This window comes from Elaeis guineensis, chromosome 11 (assembly GCF_000442705.2).
Source record: "Elaeis guineensis isolate ETL-2024a chromosome 11, EG11, whole genome shotgun sequence".
Lineage (NCBI taxonomy): Eukaryota > Viridiplantae > Streptophyta > Magnoliopsida > Arecales > Arecaceae > Elaeis > Elaeis guineensis.
In genome coordinates, this window is record NC_026003.2 from 8,550,792 (window position 1) to 8,574,047 (window position 23,256).

General features: G+C 34.7%; 1 protein-coding gene across 2 annotated transcripts; it reads right to left on the minus strand.

The window, feature by feature from the left end:
* Positions 1 to 16,674: 16,674 nt before the first annotated feature.
* LOC105042509 (uncharacterized) lies at positions 16,675 to 22,866 on the minus strand. 2 transcript variants are annotated; one of them, XM_073245658.1, is made up of 4 exons: positions 22,481 to 22,866; positions 21,008 to 21,236; positions 20,819 to 20,923; positions 16,675 to 17,499 (listed from the first exon to the last, which is right to left on the minus strand). In XM_073245658.1, exons 2-4 carry the CDS (start codon positions 21,189 to 21,191, stop codon positions 16,742 to 16,744), a joined length of 1,047 nt encoding a protein of 348 aa, XP_073101759.1. In that variant the 5' UTR covers positions 21,192 to 21,236; positions 22,481 to 22,866; the 3' UTR covers positions 16,675 to 16,741. The 2 variants fall into 2 exon arrangements, with proteins under 2 accessions (XP_073101759.1, XP_073101760.1); XM_073245659.1 differs by lacking the exon at positions 22,481 to 22,866 and having other exon boundaries at positions 20,819 to 20,939; positions 21,008 to 21,149.
* Between the last annotated feature and the right edge of the window lie 390 nt (positions 22,867 to 23,256).

Genomic DNA, 23,256 nt, shown 5'->3' on the forward strand with positions numbered 1-23,256 from the left:
CGGACGGCGGACGAGACACTAGATTTCCGGCCCCAAGCATCAGCATGGCAATTTTAGCCAACCTACAGGACAGGGCCGATCCTGATATTTTTTAGTTCTGAAGTCAAATAAAAAAAAAAAATTATTAAAAATTGATATATTTTAAATATTAATTATTCATAGCAGATTGAAAAAGGAGGATTGAAGAGATTTGATTTTTTGACGGATTTTGATCTGATTTTTGACGTCCAAAATAAAGAAGAATCAGCAGAATAGGATGAAAAGATCGGAGACGGAGGAGGAGGCGGGAGAGATCTGATTTTTGACATCCAAAATAAGGAAGAATCACCGATGGACAGCAGAATAGGATGAAAAGATCGGAGACGAAGGAGGAGGCGGAGGAGAGGAGCTACAGATTGTGAGAGGGAGAAGACGTTTGATTTATCCAAAAAAGCCGTCGGGGTGCTGGGACTCGGGAGAGAAAGAAGGCGTTTGGTTTACCCAGACAAAAAAAAAAATAGAGGCCTGGGGCGGTCGCCCGCTTTGACCCGCCCCAGGGCCGGCCGTGCTACAGGATATGTAACTCCTGGTCCTCTGGCACTCAAAGAGGTTATAGTTTTTTTAAAAAATATTCAAAGTGAATTCTGATTAAATACGGATAATGATATGCACTATATCTAACTCGATATAATCTTAATATATATCTCTCTTTCAAAATTATAATAATTTTATATTATTTATATGTATCCAATCTGATTTGAGATGACTATAGAATGGATATAGTTTGTGAGATTTTTAATTGTGAGATGGATATAGATATTGGCCGATTCAATCTATACTTGACGTTGCCACCCCTACCCAAGCATTCTAAGAAGATCATGCCAGGATCTTATAGGTAAAATATTGCTATGGCATAAACATTGCATCATTGCCATCATGATCTCTTTCCAAATCTTGAGAGTTTATTGGATCTAACTATTTGTTGTAGGTGATGGTGAAGCACCTTCGGATAATCCGCTATTTTGGCTGCCAGAAGAGAGATGATCGACTTTTGCGATGGGGAAATCTAGCTACCGATGATGGTGTATGTGTCATGGAAGAAGCGGCCAGCGTACGACAATCAGGGTCGGTCCTGAAATTTTTTAGGCCTGGGGCCAAATAAAAAAAAAATATTAAAAATTGATATATTTTAAATATTAATTAATCAGATTGAAAGAGGAGGATTGAAGAGATTTACTTGACTTTTTGACGGATTTTGATCTGATTTTTGACGTCCAAAATAAGGAAGAATCACCGATGGACAGCAGAATAGGATGAAAAGATCGAAGACGAAGGAGGAGGCAGGGGAGAGGAGCTACAGATTGTGAGAGGGAGAAGACGTTTGATTTATCCAAAAAAGCCGTCGGGGTGCTGGGACTCGGGAGAGAAAGAAGGCGTTTGGTTTACCCAGACAAAAAAAAAAAAAAATAGGGGCCTGGGGTGGTCGCCCGCTTTGACCCGCCCCAGGGCCGGCCGTGACGACAATGACAAGGAGTGCATGCATCGACCATCATGTCTGATGGCCTCTTCATCCTCAACTTGGACTACGGCTATTATATCTATAATTGCCAGGCCAACGTGCTTCATCATGGATCCGGTTCTCCAATACCTTCAGGATATTGACACCTCCAACCACTATGCCAACTATTGTGGCCATCCTTTAAAAAGTATCTTATGTGAAAAAGATGATTACTTCTTATATAAATCAGAATCTTCTTTTAACTCATAATTAATATAGGACTAATGATGAATGATCCCTTCTTATATAAATCAGAGTCTCTTTAACTCATATTAATGTAGGATTAACGATGTCCTCTCTTCTATGTTACAATATAGTCCTTCTAGTTAAGAAAGAATCGATGTATGGATGGGAAGAGCCCCATAGCTGAAGAGGTGGTCTTCTATCTGACGCATCATTATTACGGTCAATGGCTCATGAATCTTATGAACTTCATAATTTTGCTCATCAAAATATATCTCATATAGAAAAAGATGATCTCTTTCTATTTAAATTAAATTTTTTAACTCATAATCAATATAAAATTAATAATATTTTTATTTCTGCATTACAATACCAGCCACGACACCGTTTTCTTTGCGCACCCTCGAGGGAATCCAGATATCCACGTGCCATGCCAAAGTACAATAGATTAGCATAACTGACAGATTTTGCAATCAATAGCTACCTAACAATAATTGCACATGATTGCAGGGCCCAGTGTATGTGGGATCTGGCTGCATGTTTGGGCGATCTGCGTTGAGTCTTTTTCCTAAATAATATAAAAAAAAATTATTTATCTAAATAATTTAAATTTTAATTTAATTATGAATCTAATGTAAAAAAAAAAAAAAAGATAAAACATCATTTTGAATAATATTTTATCTAAGCTACGTCACCCATAATTTTCACATAGAAGTCGTCCAAAAAAAAAAAAAATAGAAAACACTATTTTAAATGGTATTTTCTAATTTTTCTCCCAAAAAAATGAAAAAAAATAAAAAAAATGAGAAAAAAATAAAATTTATAATTTTAAATTTATAAATAAAAAAAATTTTAATTTTGAATAAAATTTAAAATATAAAAATTTGAATTTTTAATTCAAATAAAAAAATAATTTTAAATTATTTTTTCTTTTCAAATTAATATTTTTAAAAAAATATCTAAACAAAAATCTTAAAAATTTAAAAAATTAAAAATATCATAGAAAAAGAAAAAAGGAGAAAGAAATACGAAAAAAATAAAAATTATAATTTTGAATTTAAAAAAAATAAAAACTTTAAATTTAATTCAAAAACATCATTTCAAATTCTTTCCCCATTTCAAATTAATTTTAAAAAAAAATATTCAAAAAAATAAAAAATTAAAAAAACAAAAAGTGGCATTAAAAAGTCAAAAATTTAAAAAGATTAAAAAAATAAAAATTATAATTTAAAATTTAAAATAAATAAAATTTTTAAATTTAATTAAAATAAAAAATATCATTTCAAATTACTTTCTCCATTTCAAATTAATTTATTTAAAAAATATTCCAAACCAATAAAAAAATAGCCTAAAAAAATTTCATAAAAATAGAAAAAAATAAAAAATAGAAAAATTATATAATTATAATTTTAAATTAAAAAAAATAAATTTTTAATTTGAATTCAATTTTGATAAAAGAAAAATAAATGCCATAAAAAAGTGAAAAAAAGAGAAAAAATGTGAAAAAAAGAAATTTGTAAATTTAAAATTTAAAAAAAATAAGAATTTTAACTTTAATTCAAATAAAAAATATCATTTCAAATTACTTTCTTCATTTCAAATTAATTTTTTAAAAAAATATCTGAAGAAAAGAAAAAAAATATTGTAAAAAAGTAAAAAATATCATTAAAAAAAGGAAAAGAATAGAATTGAAAAAAATAGGAATTATAATTCGAATTCAAAAATAAAAATTATAATTTTCAATTTTAAGAAATAAAAATTTTAGTTATAATTGAAATAAAAAATATCATTTTAAATAACTAAATTAATTTAAATTTAATTATTTAAAAAATATTTTAAATAAATAAAAAAATACGTAATAGAATGCCAAAAAGATAAAAATGAAAGAAAATTAAAATTATAATTTAAAATTATAAAAATTTTAAATTGAATTCTAAAAAAAATGTCATAAAAGAAGTGAATAAAAGAAGAAAAATGGTAATAAAATAGAAATTATAATTATAAATTAAAAAAATTAACTTTAATTCAAATTAAAAATTATCATTCAAATTACTATCTCCATTTTTAATTAATTTTATTTATTAAAAAATCATAAAAAAATAATTAAAGAAATTAAGAAAAAAATAAAAAAAATCAAAAAAAAGGAAAAGAGAAAAAAAAGAAAAAATGTCAAAGGGAATGGTGTTTTCTCCCTTCTCCCCCTTCTTCTCTCCCTTCTCCCTCTTCTCCCTCTTCTCCCTTCTCCCTTCTCTCTTCTCCCTTCTCCCTTCTTCGGCGCCTCTCCGACGGCACGACGGTACGGCGGCGAGCTCCCGACAGCGATGAGCTGCCTCCTCTCTCTCCCTCTTCCTCTCTCTCTCTCCCTCTTTTTCGTTGGCCGCCGGCGTCAGAGGGCCGGCAGCGGGCCGTGCGCCCCGACGGCGGGCCCCAGCCCCCTCCTCTCCCTCTTCCTCTCTCTCTCTTCCTCTCTCTCTCCCTCTTTTTCCTTGGCCATCGGTGACAGACGGTTGGTGGCGGCCCACGCGCCCCGACGGTGGGCCCCCGCAACGGCCCCAGCGGTCCCCTTCCCTTGGCCGGCCCCTCCTTTCCCTCTTCCTCTCTCTCTCTTCCTCTCTCTCTCTCCCTCTTTTTCCTTGGCCACCGGCGTCAGAGGGCCAGCGGCGGGCCGCGCGCCCCGACGGCCGGCCCGGGGCCCCGACGGTGGGCCCCCTCCTCTCCCTCTTCCTCTCTCTCTCCCTTTTCCTTGGCCGCCGGTGACTGACGGCCGGCGGCGGGCCCCGATGGTCCCCTTCCCTTGGCTGGCCCCTCCTCTCCCTCTTCCTCTCTCTCTCTCCTCCTCTCTCTCTCCCTCTTTTTCTTTGGCCGCCGGTGACAGACGGCCGATGGCGGCCCCCCGCGGCGGGCCCCTTCCCTTGGCCGGCCCCTCCTCTCCCTCTTCCTCTCTCTCTCTCTTCCTCTTTTTCCTTGGCCACCAGCTGCCCAACGCGGAGGGCCCCGACGGTCCCCTTCCCTTGGCCGGCCCCTCCTCTCCCTCTTCCTCTCTCTCTCTCTCTTCCTCTCTCTGCCCCTCTTTTTCCTTGGCCGCCGGTGACAGACGACCGGTGGCGGCCCATGCGCCCCGACGGCGGGCCCTGACGATGGGCTGCGGGCGGGCCCCGCTGGGGTCGGGCGGCGGGCCTCGTCGGGGGGTCGGGGCGGTGGGCCCCATCGGGGCACGGCGGCGGCCCCCTGTGGTGGGCCCCGACCTTCCCCTTCTCCGGCAGCGGGCCCGGCGGTGGGATACGACAGGTCCCACGTGATGGGCCGGGATGGCGGCGGGCCCCATCGGGCCCCGTGGTCGCTCCGCGATGGCCCTCGACGGTGGCTCCGCGACGGCCCCTGGCGGCGGCCTCACGATGGCCCCCACGGTGGGCCATCTATTTCAATCTTTTTTTTTATCTCATTATTTTTTATTTTTATTTTTATTTTTATCTCATTAGATTCAGATATATTTTAAAATTCGATTCGATCGTAATTTAAAAATTTTAAAATATATTACATTTCATGAAAATGTAGACCCGTCAATTGATCAATATAGAATATTTTACGATATCCGTATAAAATATATATTTAAATATATATTTTTATACGGATACCGTAAAATATATATATTGATCAATTGATTGTCCAGTTTGGATAGTTTGGGAATTACATTTAATTCTATAGATAATTATATTATTCGAATGATATGTGAAGGGTTCGAGAGAAATATCGGATAGTATTTTTCTTTAGTTCTCCTCACACATTTTGAGTCGTGTGGGGAGAACTAAGAAGAAATGCTGTCGAAATTTCTTTCGGTCCTTTTTGCGTATCGTTTGATTAATGTAATTAATCTATAGAATTAATATAATTCTCGAATGGGATAGGATCTATCTGTACCTATTTGTTGATGATATGATGCATAAATCTTTTGAAATGATAAAATAATTAATAATACTAAATATTTTGATTTTGATTTTATCGTAGGTTTCTCTGAGAAAATGGTCAGTACTCGAGTTCGTGTACTATTATATTATGATGGTATGATACAAAATGATGAAACTGGTGTGCAGTACAGTCACCCTGCAAATCGGATGATTAGAGTATCTTCATCATTATCACGTCAAGAATTATTGGATCATTTATACAGCAGTATTCTTATAGATAAAGAAAAATATGAAATAAAATTGAAATAAAAATCTCCTAATCTGTCGGGACAGTTAATACAGAGCAAATATATCTTAGTTCCAATTGATGATGATGAAGATGTCGAAGAAATGCTGACCTTTCCTTTGAAATATTCAGAATATCGATTTTTAGAATTATATATTGAAAAGAAAGATGTACCAAGCTTTGGATACCATAGTCGGCTTTTAACTCAAGCGGACAATAATATTGGGCCTTCCTCACCTTTCGTAACTCCTATGGTGCAAACTGATAGTGTTGAGGTCATTTTGGCAGAACAACATTCCACTACTGTCGGTCCTAGTTGTCCAATTATTCAGAGTCCTATAGTGACTTCTCCTGTGTCTTCTGCTATGGTGACTTCTCCTTTGCTAGAAGTAGTGGTAAGTGTGGGAGACGACACTCATATAGGGAACGATGGCTGGGTAGTCGGTGGAATAAATTCTGATAGTCTAGGCTTTGAGTCAGATAAAAGTGGAGATGAAGACTGCTGGATGGATGAGGACAGTAGCAGTAATGATGATGATGGTGAAGATGAGAATGATGATGAAGATGTTCAGGCTAATATTAATGTAGAAGAACCTCAACCTCGTTTGCACGAACCTTCACAATATTTTAACGATATAAATTTAGATGATGGTGGTTGTGTTAGTGCTGGTCGAAGATTGAACTCTGACAATCAGTTTTGGGACTCCTCGATGACTGAATTTTTTAAAGGTCTAATATTTGAGAGTAAAGATTATGTAAGGAGAGCTGTTGATCTTTATCACATTATGAAGCATCGATCACATTCGAAATTATGGTCCGTACGATACGCATCATCAGATAATGTTCAAAATTGTAAATGGAGGCTTCGTGCTGCATTGTTGAAAAAATATGGATATTTTCAAATCACAAAATATGAGGATCCTCACACTTGTTTGTTTATGGGATTGAGTCGAGACCACAAACATGTCAGTGGAAAGATGATTAGCACATTAGTCCGACATATTGTTGAGAAAGATCCCGATGTTAAAGTTGAAGCTATTGTGGCAACCGTTAATGATCAATTTTAATATACAGTGTCATACAGGAAAGCATGGTGTGGAAAGCAGAAGGCATTGGTTGATATTTATGGAGAATAAGAGCCGTCTTATGCTAAATTATCCTATTATATGGTTGCACTTCAACATGCAAATCCCGGTACAGTTGTTCATAGAATTTTTTTCAAACTGTGAATTCCAATATCCGAGTTTTAAATTATATTTTCTGAGCTTTCAAACCATCTATCCAGGGTTTTACGCACTGCCGTCCTGTAATCAGCATTGATGGCACGCACTTGTATGAAAAGTTTAAAGGTAAGATATTAATTGCAATAGGAATTGATGCAGAGAATGGGATATTTCCATTAGCATATGTAATTGTGGATGAGGAGATGACTGCAAGTTGGAATTGATTTTTTTTTCCAGCTCAGAACACATATCGTTAAAGATAGAAATGAAATATGCTTAATTTCTGACAGGCATCCAGGTATATTAAATGCCATCACAGATGAGTCTATTGGATGGAGTCCACCACGTGTCTATCACCGATACTGTTTAAGATATATCTGCAGTAATTTCAACACTCATTTTAAAAATGTGCAACTGAAAAGAGCAGTATGGCAAGCAGGAAGCGCTCATCAAGTTCGCAAGTTCAACTTTATCATGGGTAGGATCAGAACAGTGAATGAAGAGGCTTGGAGCTGGTTGTCCGAGATAGAAAAGGAGAAGTGGATGTTGGCACATGATGATGGCCTGCGCTATGGTGTCTTAACTATAAATTTATCAGAGATTTTTAACAGTATTTTACGAGGAGCTAGAAATGTGCCAATTACAGCTTGTGTTCAAATGATATTTTATCGTCTTGTGAAATACTTCAATACGAGGCATGCCCAAGCTTTGAGATATGTAGAGGAGAATCCAAATAATCTTTTTACTCCTCATGTTATAATTAAGATTGCTGAAGATCAAGTTAAAGCTAACTAGCACCGAGTAACAGCATTCAACCTTCAAAGAGGTATATATGAAGTACTTACGAGGAGAGCAAGCGCAGGGTTATGAGGTGGAGAAAATTTTCATACTGTTACTTTAGCTGAAAGAAAATATTCTTATGAAAAGTGGAGCATGTACAAATATCCATGTTTACATGTTTTAGCTGTGTATCAAGAAATTACTGTATATTTTAGTGATTTTGTGGATGATGCATATACAATTACAGCATATATGAATGCTTGGAGCGGTGACTTTAATCCATTACCACATGAAGATTATTGGATGCATACACGTATGTTCAAATATATTCCTGATCATCATCGTTTGAGACCCAAGCAGAAAGGTAGACCAAAGTCAACAAGATTACGAAATGAGATGGATGATAGGCAAATAAGAAGTAAGAACCATTGTGGCATTTGTAGGGAACAGGGTCATGACCGTCGTCACTGTCCTAGGATACTTCAACATACTTCAATTTCAAGCAGTGGAAGAAATTAAGGGCTCTGAAGACTTATTTTCGTCATTATTTTATGTATTTCTGTGAGATTGTATTTGAATATACATGTTTAATATCCTGAGATGAACTGAATTTTATGTTTAAGTTGTATTGTGTGACAATATTGTGTTTAAAATATATTGTGTCTTATTTTTTAATACACCGGTGATAATATCGTTATTTTAGATTCATTAGCGTATACATTATCTAATTATCTAATTTTTATTTTAAAAGTCATATACATTATCTAATTATTATATTTTATTGCAGGAGCCCAAACACCTTCGTCTCCGACGATTCGATGCTGACTTTTGGAGGACAGAGGACATCCCACATAGAGTGTTAGATTATTTACGATATCTGAGATTTTATGGAGTATATCTGATTGGTCGTATACAGATGGACGTTGGTCTTATTACTGTTTTGCTTGAGAGATGGCATCCAGAGACACACATTTTATCTTCCATTTGATGAGGCGACCATCACTTTACAGGATGTCAGCATCCTTACTGGACTACCAATTGATGGCGATCCAGTTACCGGAGTTGATCCCACGCTTACCATTCCGGAGTGGTAGGCTTTGTGCTTGCGATTGCTAGGGTTTGAGCTCGACGCATATTTTTTCGATCATTCATGACTCAGGATTGAGTGTTTGGATGATCGTTATTGATATTTTCATATTGCGGATGATGCACCAGAGAAGATGGTGCAGCAGTATGTTAGGGGTCAGGTGCTACGATTGTTAGGTGGTATCCTGTTACCCGATACTTCATCAAATAAGATGCAGTTGATGTTTTTGCCATTATTAAAAGATTTAAACTTCACTCATCGACTCAATTGGGGCAGTGCAGTACTAGCTTGCCTATACAGAGCTATGTGTCGGGGTTCTTATACTGATCAGAACGAGATTGGTGGTTATCTTGTATTATTACAGGTATGTGAATTAAAAATTTTTATTTTTAATATTTAATTATATTTTACATTAGGTATATCATGTATGATTTTTTTGAAATTTGCAGATTTGGGTATGGGAGTGTAAGCCGACTATCAGTCCATTACGACGACAGTTGCTCGAGATGCCATCAGAGCAGCAGGATCCTAATGTTCCATTCAGACTAGACGGACCATTGAAATATAGGTATCGAAATATTATTTTTTTTATTTCAAACTTACTGTTTTAAATTTGATAAAATTTATTTAATATGAGTAGATTGTGAAACAGATGGAACGTTGCATTCAACGTTCATCACGTATCGATGAGAGTGATACGGGTTTATAGGTACCAGTCGGATACATTAGTTGATACATATAGACGGGTAAATTTTGAATTTTTTACAAATATCATTTTACAGTATTCATAATCTATTAAAATTTTAGCTTACTAATTTTTTTTATTTTAACTCTATCAATTTTTGTGGGAGCCATATACAGATGAGATATTGGCTATACTGCCGCAGATGTGGACAGTTGGACACCACATATGGACTGCTAGGGTACCACTTATTTATTTTGATGTGGTAGAGTTGCATCTTTCTGATCGTGTCCTACGGCAATTTGGTCAAATTCAGGACATCCCAGAGCAGTTTGATACCAGTCAGGGACTTCATCGTATTGATCGACGAGGGAGAGCTCGTATTGACTGGCATATCAGACATGTAGAGTACATCGATATTTGGGATGCACGTCGAGATCACATTGTTCATGGTGATCCTATTTTGAGAGGCCGTTCACATACCGATGACTACATGACTTGATTTTTTAGCATTACGGTGCGAGTCATTGGACAGCCTCGGTATGCAGTTTCCGGATACGAGGGCGAGAGTTCTACTGTGCATTTTTTGGTAAGATTACGAAAATTACTTTATATTATTTGTGTTATATTTTTATTTTATATTTTACAGTATACTGACTGTTTTATTTTTATTTTGTAGACTGATTCTATGTCGGATTTTGTGTTGGACGCTCGTCGTGCTTTATCTACGACTGATGGGGACGAACGGATTTGGATACTGTGGGAGATGGAGAGAACAAGTTTCAAAATATTGGTGGCGATTGGTGTTGACCCATATAGCTGTGCGCCTTGGTATGGAGCAGTCCCAGCATCATATATGAGATATACATCGTTATCATATGTTTCACATATGCCATCACCGCATATTCCGCAGATGTCATCATTAGATGCTGCATAGATGCCACCGCATTTTGATCCATAGATGGCAGCGCGTTCTTCTTCCTACATCCCCCAGATGATATCATCGGGTATCAGTTGGCCACATGAGTATGATACTTTCTTTTCAGGTCCATCCGTGTATCCAGATGAGAGGGTTGAACAGGTCTCTCAGTCCGTAGATGATCCGACAGCATCAGTTATTCCTGAGCAGCATGATCAGTAGATCTCCTCTACTGATATAGGGGAGGAGCCATCACAGCAAGAGTAGCCGGCGAGGACCTTCCTGAGAAGGTCCAAGCGACCACAGGCACCGCGACGTCCTTGTGGGACTTAGTCTTTGTTATATTTGTACTTAGTATTTTTTATATTTTTATTGTACTATTTTTTATACGTTTAATATTTTTATTCTATTTAATAATATTAAATATTAATTTTATTTTATATTATTTAATTTTAAATGATCGAATATTATGCTTTGTGCATATGGATACACATACTCGAATGTGTCTCAGAACATTAGGAGAGAAAAAGTTATGCTACAAGGACTATAAAAATTATAACATAAATAATAATAATATATCGAATAATTTAATTATGAGATGAATTGAATCGTACTGGTACATCTCGATCTGATACAGATACGAATAGGTACGTACGGTGTGGTATGAGAAAAAAAAATAATTAATTTAAAATAGAGAAAGTAATTTGAAATGATGTTTCTTATTTGAATTATATTTTTTATTTTAATTAAAATTAAAAATTTTATTTCTTTCAAATTTTTTATTTCTTAAAATTCAAAATTATAAATTTTATTTTTGAATTAGAATTACAATTCCTATTTTTTTCAATTCTATTTTTTTTCCTTTTTTCTTTTTTTATAGTATTTTTTATTTTTTTACATCAATTTTTTTTCAGATATTTTTTTCAAAAAAAATTTCAAAGAGACAAAATAATTTGAAATGATATTTTTAATTTGAATTAAAGTTAAAATTCTTTTTTTTAATTTTTAATTTTTAATTAAAATTTTCATTTTTTTAAATTCAAATTTATAATTTTTATTTTTTTCGCATTTCCTTCTCTTTTTTTTCTTTTTCTATGATATTTTTAATTTTTTAAGATTTTTATTTATATATTTTTAAAAAAAATTAATTTGAAAAAAAAATAATTTAAAATTATCTTTTTATTTTAATTAAAATTTCAAATTTTTATATTTTAAATTTCATTCAAAATTAAAATTTTTATTTATTTCTAAATTTAAAATTATATATTTTATTTTTTTCCCATTCTTTTCCATTTTTTTAGTTATTTAAAATGATATTTTTTATTTCAATTATAATTACAATTTTTATTTTTTAAAATTTAAAATTTAAAATTTTGTTTTTCAATTAGAATTACAATTCTTATTTTTTTCAATTCTATTTTTTTCCTTTTTTTCTTTTTTATGGTATTTTTTATTTTTTTACAATATTTTTTCTTTTCTTCAGATAATTTTTTTAAAAAATAATTTGAAATAGATAATGTAATTTGAAATGATATTTTTTATTTAAATTAAAGTTAAAATTCTTATTTTTTTAAATTTTAATTTAGAAATTTATTTTTTTCACATTTTTCCTCTTTTTTTCACTTTTTTATGACATTTATTTTTTATCAAAATTTAATTCAAATTAAAAATTTATTTTTTTTAATTCAAATTTATAATTATATAATTTTTCAATTTTTTCAATTTTTTTTATTTTTATGAATTTTTTTAGGCTATTTTTTTATTTGTTTGGAATATTTTTTAAATAAATTAATTTGAAATTGGGAAAGTAATTTGAAATGATATTTTTTATTTTAATTAATTTTAAAATTTTTATTTCTTTTAAATTTCAAATTATAATTCTTATTTTTTTCTGATTTTTTTAAATTTTTTATTTTTTAATGGCACTTTTTATTTTTTTAAATTTTTATTTTTTTAAATATTTTTTTTAAAAAAAAATTAATTTGAAATGGAGAAAGAATTTGAAATGATGTTTTTAAATTAAATTTAAAATTTTTTATTTTTTTAAATTTAAATTTATAATTTTTTTTCTTTCACATTTCTTTCTCCTTTTTTCTTTTTCTATGATATTTTTAATTTTTTTAATTTTTGTTTAGATATTTTTTAAAAAAAATTAATTTGAAAAGAAAAAAATTATCTAAAATTATTTTTTTATTTGAATTGAAAATTTTAAATTTTTATATTTTAAATTTCATTCAAAATTAAAATTTTTATTTATTTATAAATTTAAAATTATAATTTTTTTTATTTTTTTATTTTTTTTTAGGGAAAAATTAGAAAACATCATTTTGAATGACGTTTTCTATTTTTTTTTTTTGGATGACGTCTACGTGAAAATTATGGGTGACGTGGCTTGGATAAAATATCATTCAAAATGACGTTTTATCTCTTTTGCATTAGATTCGTAAATAAGTTTGAATGGTGTTTTATCCCTTTTGCATTAGATTCGTAAATAAATTAAAATTTATATTATTTAGATAAATAATTTTTTTTTATATATTATTTAGGAAAAAGACTCGATTTGCGTTGCATGGATTCGACCCTCCAAGTACAATGGAATACAAAAGGTTCATCAAGAAAGGACGTATCCCACGGACAGGGAGGCAGAGAGAGAATCATTGAGGGCCGAGGACTTTGATGGGGACCTCAATGCAGCCCTCATGCCTAAGCGCTGTGGCAACTCAGAAGCACTTGTGGAGTCCAATCCAATTGCCTAGTTCAAGGGCTGGCCACTCGTGAATCACCCAGGGGTCAAGCATGGCCGCCCACCCAGTGCCCTCGGGGTCCCTTGCTAGCCCCTCGATACTCGCAGCGTTGCTGAGCTATCTCGATCATTTTTTATTGGAACGCATCATAATCATCTTTGTTTTTGCCGAAATATCTTTCAAATATTTTGTCAAGTCCATTGGCTCCAACTAGAAATAATAAAATCGATCCGACTCGATGGATCTATCCAATTGCCTAGTTCAAGGGCTGGCCACTCGTGGATCACCTAGGGGTCAAGCATGGCCGCCCACCCAGTGCCCTCGGGGTCCCTTGCTAGCCCCTCGATACTCGCAGCATTGCTGAGGCTATCTCGATCATTTCTTATTGGAACGCATCATAATCATCTTTGTTTTTGCCAAAATATCTTTCAAATATTTTGCCAGTCCATTGGCTCCAACTAGAAATGATAAAATCAATCCGACTCGATGGATCTACATCCTACTTAAATCCGATCAAATTCAAAAAATAAGATTTGATCGGATTTGGATAAAATCTGAAAATTATAGTACGAGTATGAATAAAGTATTGATAACACTGTTTTCTATCCAAATCTGAACTCGAACCCACTCCGAACCTGAATATGGGTAATATCTAAATCCATACCTGAATATATATGTTTATAATTCTATTTTGGTAATTTGATAATATGCATAAAATTATTTTGATTATTTATATATTCTATGTTGAATTGTAATTTTATTTATATATTTGATTTTTATAAATTTAGACTTATAAATTATGTCCTATGTTGAATTGGTAATTTTATTTTGATTGATAATATGCATAAAATTATTTTGATTGTTTATTTTTTTTGGGTATGGAATAAGTATGGAGCAGGTATAGATTGGATATGGAAAAATGGGTTACCCATAGATATCTTCGAATCCGTTGGGTATGGGGACAGATATCTCTTTTCTTATCCAATTGGGTATCGGGTAGGATTTGAGTATAAGATATTAAGTTCAAGTTTGGAGATGGGTGGTATAATATCCGACCCAAATCCTACCCATTGCCATCCCTAGCTCCAACATTATACATTGGCATAAGTAGGACAATACATAGTGGCGGTTGAATGTCCAGATCGTTGACAGTGGAGTTCATGATGGACGAACAAAAACTATATGGGGCGGGCACTATAAAGTGTCATTTGGAATGGTCATCATAGTGTGCTATGTTTCTTTTAACATTAATTTTAAAAAATAAGTAATTTTTTTTTCTGCTAATAGAATTATTAATCTCATGATCAAGGCATTCTCTTCCTTCCTCATTTTCAGTATATAACGATACATACTATATAATCACATAATATACATTAAATATATAGCTAAGTGATACATACTATAAGCTTTTTTGAATACACATGTAGCAATAATTCAATACACACCTATGTAGCAATAATTCAATACACACCTATAGGTAATTGATACATAGTTCATCGAACTTAATTTCAGCAGTATAAAATATATGACTAGTTGATACATACCTAATAAAAAATTCATCCAACATTCCAATACATACCTTTAGGTAAAGCGACATATAATTTTTAAAATATAACATTCATCAATATACAGTATATGAACAAATAATACACACTAGACGACTTATTAATATATATTATAAGCTTTTTAGATACACACTCAATAACAATATAATACACACCTATAGAAAAATCGATACATAGTTTACCGAACTTCTATGCATTGGTATATAGTATATAGTCAGTTGATACACATCTCGCAAAATATTCATTCGACATTCCATATATCTAGACAAACGATACATAGTTTTTATGAACCTTTGATACAAAAATCTTAGAAAAAAGAGGGATTTGGAAGAGGAGAAAGGAACTCTAGATGTGTATTGGATTGTTGCTGGGTATGTATCAAAAAAATTACAGTATATATCAATAAGCCATCTAGTATATATCATTTGCTCATATGCTGTGTGTTAATGAATACTATATTTAAAAAATTATGTATCACTTTATCTATAGATGTGTATTGAGATGTTGGATAAATATTTTGCTAGATGTATATCAACTAATCATCTACTATGTATTAGTGAATACTAAGTTCAGTAAATTATATATCAATTTAGCCATATATATGTATTAGATCATTACTAGATATGTATCAAAAAAGCTTATAATATGTATCATTTGATTATATATTTAATATATAATATATTGTAATATAATATATATCACTATGCATTAAAAATGAAGAAGAAAAAAATATTTTAATCATGAAATTAATAACTCCGTCAATAAAAAAAATATTTAACTTTTAAATTTATCTTTTAGAATTGATATTAAAAAAATATGATACAATATGAAACCTACCCAATATGATATTTTATAATGTCAGAACCATGGGTGGTAGTCCGCAGACTACATCATCTAGCACGACCACCTTTCAAGAAAGCACTGGAGCAACGCCGCCACAATGAGCTTTGCCGTGCTGCTGGCATACATCTCCGAGATCGGAGGAGGGGGGTGATGGGTGTGCATGGGACACGGAATGGATAATTTCAAATTTTTATATATTGTAAACGGTTGTACTAACATTATGAATTTAACTGGATACATGTATAGATATCTCAAACTAATGAATGTAAATGTAATAAACACAAAGCTTAAGGAGAACTTTATAATTTATGCTGCTAAAAAATAAAAAAAAAAACCCATCCGGTAGCTGTGGAATTCGCAAAGGAACACACAGACAAGGTACCATCAAAGAAAATTTAAATAGCTGAGCGAAATAGGTCCGTGACCATATTTGAAACGCAACATCAATTAAATAATAACAGGATGATTGTCTGCAGAAGCTGTTACACAGATTCAAGACATCAAAATTAGCCCTTTAAATGAAGACATCAAAACTTAGCTGTTTTTTTTTTGGTAGAAATCAAAAGCTAGCTGTTTCACACTTGCATTGCAGTAGGAACTAGCAATCTACCATGCATTAGCAAAGATGCAAAGAACCAACAAGGATCGGTTAGCTGGTGACTACAGTTTTGATTAATTTGGACTTCTCCCCTTCATCAGGACTCGATTGTAGATCTTTATCTGGCTTCAATTCTCAGCTGCCAAAACCCTTCCAAATTGCTTGAAGTAATCATGCATGTAAATGGCCTCACAAGTTAGCTCTCACCTAATCTGTTCTTTTCAGACTCGGGTTTCTTTTATGCAAAAATATTAGACAAGCATGTGCCACGCAGACATGCCAGAAACTATACAAACATGAAAATTTGCAGCGCAAATAAAAAGAAGCAAACAGCCCTCAGATTAGAGGGCCAAGGCCTGAACAAAAATCAGAACCATCACAATACTGTCTTACAAGATATTAGGTACCTGAGATTCTAGTCTCAGCTGCAACTCCTTTATCTTTGAACATAGTTCCACCTTCTGCTCCTTATAGCTCTGAAGCAGAAAGTCCTTTCCTTCAATCACTTCTTTTAGTTCTCCAACTTTCCTCTTGAGCATCTCAACCCTCTCACTATCATCTCTTACCTTTTCCCCACCAACACAGTGCAACTCTACATCATCCGTGCTGTCAACATATCCATTAACCTGGCCATTGATGGCTTCCGGCCGCCAAGTTCTGGTGGCCACAGGTTTTTCCAGAAAGCCTGCATCTGCAACACAATGATCAGCAATGGCCTTTCTTAGCCGCTGGATCTCTCTTTCTGTGTCAAACAAGTCCCCGTTTGCAGAATCAAGCTGCGACTGCAACTTGGCTGAGTGGGTCATTTGGATGCCAACAGAATTCTGTAGGTCCATGATCTGGGCCTGCATCTCCATTATCATTTCATCCCGTCTCTTAAGCTGCAAACGTAGCTTTTGTATCACCTCTCGTTTGCTGTAGATATCTGATCCGGATTCTGAGATGCAGGGAGAGTCTGAACTGTTTGAGTGGTGGAATGGCCTCCGAGGCAGCTCTGGGTGATCAGGTGAAGATGCCCACATCACCCCACTGCTATCGTTATTTGAATTTGCTTCAGGGACCTTTACTAATGAAAGGGAAACATCTGCATCTTTTGACCATGGGCCAGCAGGTGGTTGCTTAACATCCACTGCACCATCCGAGGTCCCTGTCATCATATTAGCATTTGAACAACAGAATTAAACTGGTGCAAGTCAGAGAGTTTTTTCCACTTCTATTCAAGTTTCTTTTTGCCCTTTTGGGCCAACTATTGAAGAATCGAAGAATCGAAGTTGCAATATCATACCAAGACCACAAGAGCAAAATAAACTATTTTTTACTCTATTCACAATATATGCCAGATTGTGGGGATCATATTACTGGCTACAATTCCATCTTCCCATATTGGAAAAATTGTGGAAACAATGAAGAGTACAAGGTAACTGGTAAATGTCAATTCTTGAGAAAAAAGAAAATTATCAGTTCAACTATAGCAGAACTGCCAAACCATATAGGTTTTTTCCTAATAATGAAAGCACCAGAAAACCAAAAACTTCTGGGACTCAGAAAAACGAAAAGAACTCATTAAACCAAGAACATATGCCTGAGAAAAAAGGACTATTTTCATCTCAACCATATTACCAGTCCTTGCCAGATAACCATCATCGAAAGCTGACACCTAAAAACCAAAATCACCATCATACCAAGCTTGTTCTGAAACTCAAGCTCGTTGCTTTTAGTACTACATTGTTTACAGCTCTTGGTACCCAGGTCAGCTAGTTTGAATTTGGAAAAAGAAGACATACTCTAAATGTATACATTGATGAGCATATCTGATATGATTTTGAAGACCAGGAGACGTTAACAAATATGAGAACGTAATCAAACCAATATGGAAGAACAAGGAAATAAACAGCAGTGCACTATCATGCAATCAAACTTTAGACTTCATTGTTATCATGTTCTTCACCCAACCCTTTTTTATCCTACCAAATATGAGGTTGACTTTAAAGCACAAGTCAGAGTTGAGAAGGCTCCATGGAAGGCTGAGTAATACTAGCTGCCAGCCTAACTTCAGCCAATTATGGACTAATGACTTGCTCATAGCCAAGGCAAACTTAGGCAAGAAAGAGACCCATTGCAAAACAAATATGACAAGTTGATGTGTATGGACATCTACCATATGAACCGCAGTTTAAGCTCACACTATGAAACAGAAACACACTGTTCTGAACAAAAGAATAAGACAATAGTTTTGATATAGGAGATCTGCTCATCTCAAATGCACAGGCAGCTGAAGAGCAGAATGAATTAGTCCCATAAGCATAAGAGTTATACCATCAAAAGATTTCAATTTAACGGGCATTGAGAAAGAAGGCATAAGAACTCAATCTATATGTGGTGTTACATGGCATGTACTCAAAATCAATGGTAATGACATAAAAATGCTTAATAGAAAGAACAGATAGTTTCTGGAGGAAGTGGTCCTTCACTGAAGGCCATCTTTAACCAGCAATCCCCCACCCTCCTCTCCCCAGGGCTTTTCCTTTCTACACTCATCCTAGTATACCAACAACTGAAATTGCATAGCGAACATCTTGGTATAGACTAAAACAGACACTTCAGTATCCAGATTTGACCAAAATGACATGCAAGAAAGCAATTCAAGAGTAGAAATGCAAAAACAATTAAATGAACACATGATAAAAATATAAGCAAAAACACTTATTGGTTGTTGACTTCAAATTTTATATGTGGCAATGTTAAACAAGACCAGCAAAAACAGAGCTACTACAAGGCACAGCAAATGTCCATTCCCAGAAAGAATTTTGAAAAAGCCAATTGCACATGGTATTCCATGCTCATTGAAAAAGGTTACATGATTGATGTAATTACATGCAAGAATGATCTCAATTAGGACAGATATATCAACATTTTTTTGCTGTAGGAGTCACCTGCACGTTAAATAATGGCTTATCTCAATGAACTCTTGAAGAAAACTAAATAATCAAAATGACCTGAACTTTTAAGCCTCTAGCATAAATGATCAATTGATCAATAGTCACAATGCAATCTCCACATGTAATGCAAATTCACCTGTTCTCTGTCATCTTTAATTTAGTTATAAGAATTGGAAAATCTACTGAACAAAATTATGGGAATGAAGAATTCTATATTTTGTTTCCAAATCTTAATAAAAGTATAAAAGCATCAATTATCATACAAGTCACTTAGCAATAAGTTTGTTACATAGTGCATGCATTGATCTAGACTTTCAATTTGCATATCAAATATATTGCTTTTCATTAGCATCGCACAACTTCATAGGGGACCTGCATAAATAGTATAATATTTTCTAAAATGAAACATCCTAAATGCAACAGGAATTCTAGACATCATATTAAGCTCAGAGATTCTATTCTGAAATGCACATTAACAACCAACAACAACCAACAAGATGTACTGCAACAAGGTCGTTGCTCCCCTGTAGAGTTAGCACAAAGAGGGATAAGGTTTACATATATCCACACACACATTTAAAGATGGAGTGAATTGGATTCATCTTCAAGGCACAGTACAAACTAAAGAATCAAATGTCAACCAGTCACAATTAAAGTTTTCTTACAATTATAGACTCTTGATAAACAAAAAGTAATGAATTGAGTGGAAACCCCATGGTTGGAGGAACCAAAGGATGATTAAGGAAGGAACACTTCAAGATAAGCCCGTGCATGAATCAAGCTTGGGGCAGCACACTTGGATTACTAGTTCACACTAGTTATCCTGAAGAAGTGCAAGTCCAATGCCCACACTGACATATACATTAAAATTCTATTCTTTTACCACAATACCAAGTCAACATTCTGATCAATATTTCATTCAAATTATGTGTAGGAAGTAGGGCACCTTGTTGCTCAATATTCTATGCCCCACAACCATGGTTGTTTATTATTCTGTTCATTACATGCCAAAGGCATATTGCAACAACCTGAAGAAACCCCCCATTCCATTCATTCCATTAATCTATTTTAATTCTGTTAGATGTATCTTCAACTACCAACTATTATCATATACAGGAAACTAAAATACCAAAATAGTTTCTATGTAATGATATTATAATTGACTGAAAGTACATGTGCTCTTACGCATGCATCCCAACTAGTCTCTTATGCGAATAACCCAGGCTTGATACCAAAAATCTACTGGTTTTGAAAGTACGTGCATGTATTTTTTTACCTTCAAACATCCTCATGTACCTTAAACAGATGTAAAGCAACTACAGATCACATCCAGACATGCTCAAAAATTAAGTGTTTGCTTTATACATAAAAAAATATAACAAATATGTACTGGTCACCTTACAAATATGCTTGGAAGACAGCTTCTGGAAATTGAGCCAATACATGCCATCTAAATGCATAGGATCGCAGGTCTTGTTTTGGGTAACTAATTTAGATACACATAATACTAAGTTCAAGGCAGCACACCTGAGAGGCAGTGGTAACATCCATCCTCATCCTGAGTATAGCAATACAATTTTGAATGTAACTGGCAAGCTCCAGGCCTCCTTTTGGCTACATTTTTTCCATTCTCTGAGTAGATAACAATCTAAACAGTTCATCAGGAGATAAGGTCATGCTACTGAAAGTTGGTTTATTCAATGAAGATGATAATACCTTTCGCATTATTGGAATTCTTAGACTGCTTAGTCTCAAACATCTGCTTCAGCTTGCATCCAAGCCTGATTGACAGTGTGCTAAGCAATGCACCACCTGCAATGAGCACCCAATTTGGTCCCTCCCCTTGCACATGCTTCACTTTTTGAGCTTTTTGTATGGTCCCATGTGCTCTCATTTTCATAGGAAAACAGGTGAGAGCTGGAGGAACGCAATCTGGAAATTACACCTGGTAGACACATCATACAAGTTAAAAGCCAATTGTTTAAGGCACCAAGAAGAGACAAGATTGAAAGCTAGTTCTAGCATGAAATATATTGTAAAGATTGCAGTCTTTGATGACAGCAGTTTTCCAGAAATAATCTGTTTTCCTTATTGAAATATGAAAAGCTTATAAGCATAGAAAACCAAAGTTAGGATGAACAGAGAGAAGAAGTCATATACTATGGAAGACAGGTAGATGTGGCAATCTAATTGGATTAGTGGTTATAAAGCTTCACTAGTCTGGGGAGGTACAATTAGTGAAATTGGAATTCGAAAAAAGTATTGAATAACAAGCAACATCACATAAAGAATAAGTTGTTTCTAATTTGATGTGATACAAAGGGTTCTGTGCTTATTAATTTTCATGGTTGACGTTATATCACAGTGATGCTAGATGCACGATGCTCTTGACAAGCTTAAGGCCCCATTTGGTAAGTCTCATAACTTGCCATGCACATAAATCAAGAACATCGAGAAGACGAAAAAAGAATGACCAAAAGGAATTCATGAACTATGCCCAACACCTCAAGGTGCGAGGTAGACGGACCACATAGAAACCTATTTTCAAACTTATAACACAAGATTGAGTATGTAAAGATGAAGAAGCTTGATCACATGCTAAGAAACTGTTCCCAACATTTCTTAAATTCATTTCTCATCAGAACTAAAGCATTAACTAAAAACAACAGCGGTTTTTTTCCATTAATATAACAGTAATAGCTAGTTTATAGACACCTAAATTAATTTACAGTTAAAATACTAGCGATTTGAACAAATGATTTATGATTAAAGAACCCTCATTAGCATTCATGGAGCAAAAGTTCCGCTTTTTTCCAATGTGAGGCAGGAAAAGCAACATTAGAGTTCACAAAATACACCTCACTGCCCAGAAGAAGGGGAGAAAATCACTACAGCAGAAAATTCTTGGAAGGTTCAGTACAATAAGCACTAGCCGCTCCAATAAGGTCTCAAACACCTCTCTTGGACGCTCTATATCTAATATTCTGAATTCGCTTAGAAAACCCTAGCATTAATCGCTTCTCACAAAATTCAAAACCCGAAAAGAAAATTAGCAAAACAGTGAAACACTCCATGCATTCCAAAACCCTAGAAATCCTTTATCTGACGAACAGAGTTCCGGAAAAAAGCTAAAAATCCAGGAAAAAAAAAAGGCAGAAAGAAAGCAACTGATTGATTGCTGAAAAATACCCCAAAAAAAACCGAATTCATTGAGCTGGTAGTGGCGTGGGGATTCCGATCTCTCTCGTCTCCGAACTCGTCGTCCCAGCGAAAAGAGAGAAGCGAAGGGAACCACCAGAAGCGTCTCTCGAACTATTCTTCTTTCGCGCTTGCTTTCTTTCTTTAATCTCTTTCCTTCATCCTCCCCTCCCTCCCTTCCCTCGCTTTGCTTTGCTTTGCTTTAGCTATTTTTTTCCCTTTTCTCTTTTTCCCTTTTTTAGTTTTTAATTTCTCATCGCCATCTCTGCTTCGATTTCAGCGGTGGGAACGGGGGAGGGAAGAGAAGAACCCTCTCTTTTGGCGTACAGTTTGGCGGCTTCGGGTGCGGGGGAAGACGCGAAGCCACCGACACGTGTGAGTCACCACCCAAGCCCTAGCCTTGGTTTCGCCGGATGCTGCCACGGGGAGCACCACTGGGTGGTGGGGGTCGTCGGTTGCCCGGTTTCTCTCCTTAACGAATCGGACTAAAAGCGCATTTATTAATTACTATTATGCGAAAGGAAAAAAAGGAAGGTATAATATTCCGGCGGATAGTAGTAAGTGGGTACAATCGCTTACGTGGCAGCTATGTGGGGCTTGAGGGTGAGGACTGGGGTCCTTGGATTCGGATGCGGCATGTGGTCCGAACTGGCCGTACCTGTATGGCAACCAGGGCCAGCTACCGTTGGACCCCACTTTTTTTTATAAAAAAAATAATTATATTATATATATATATATATATATATATATATATATATATATATTAT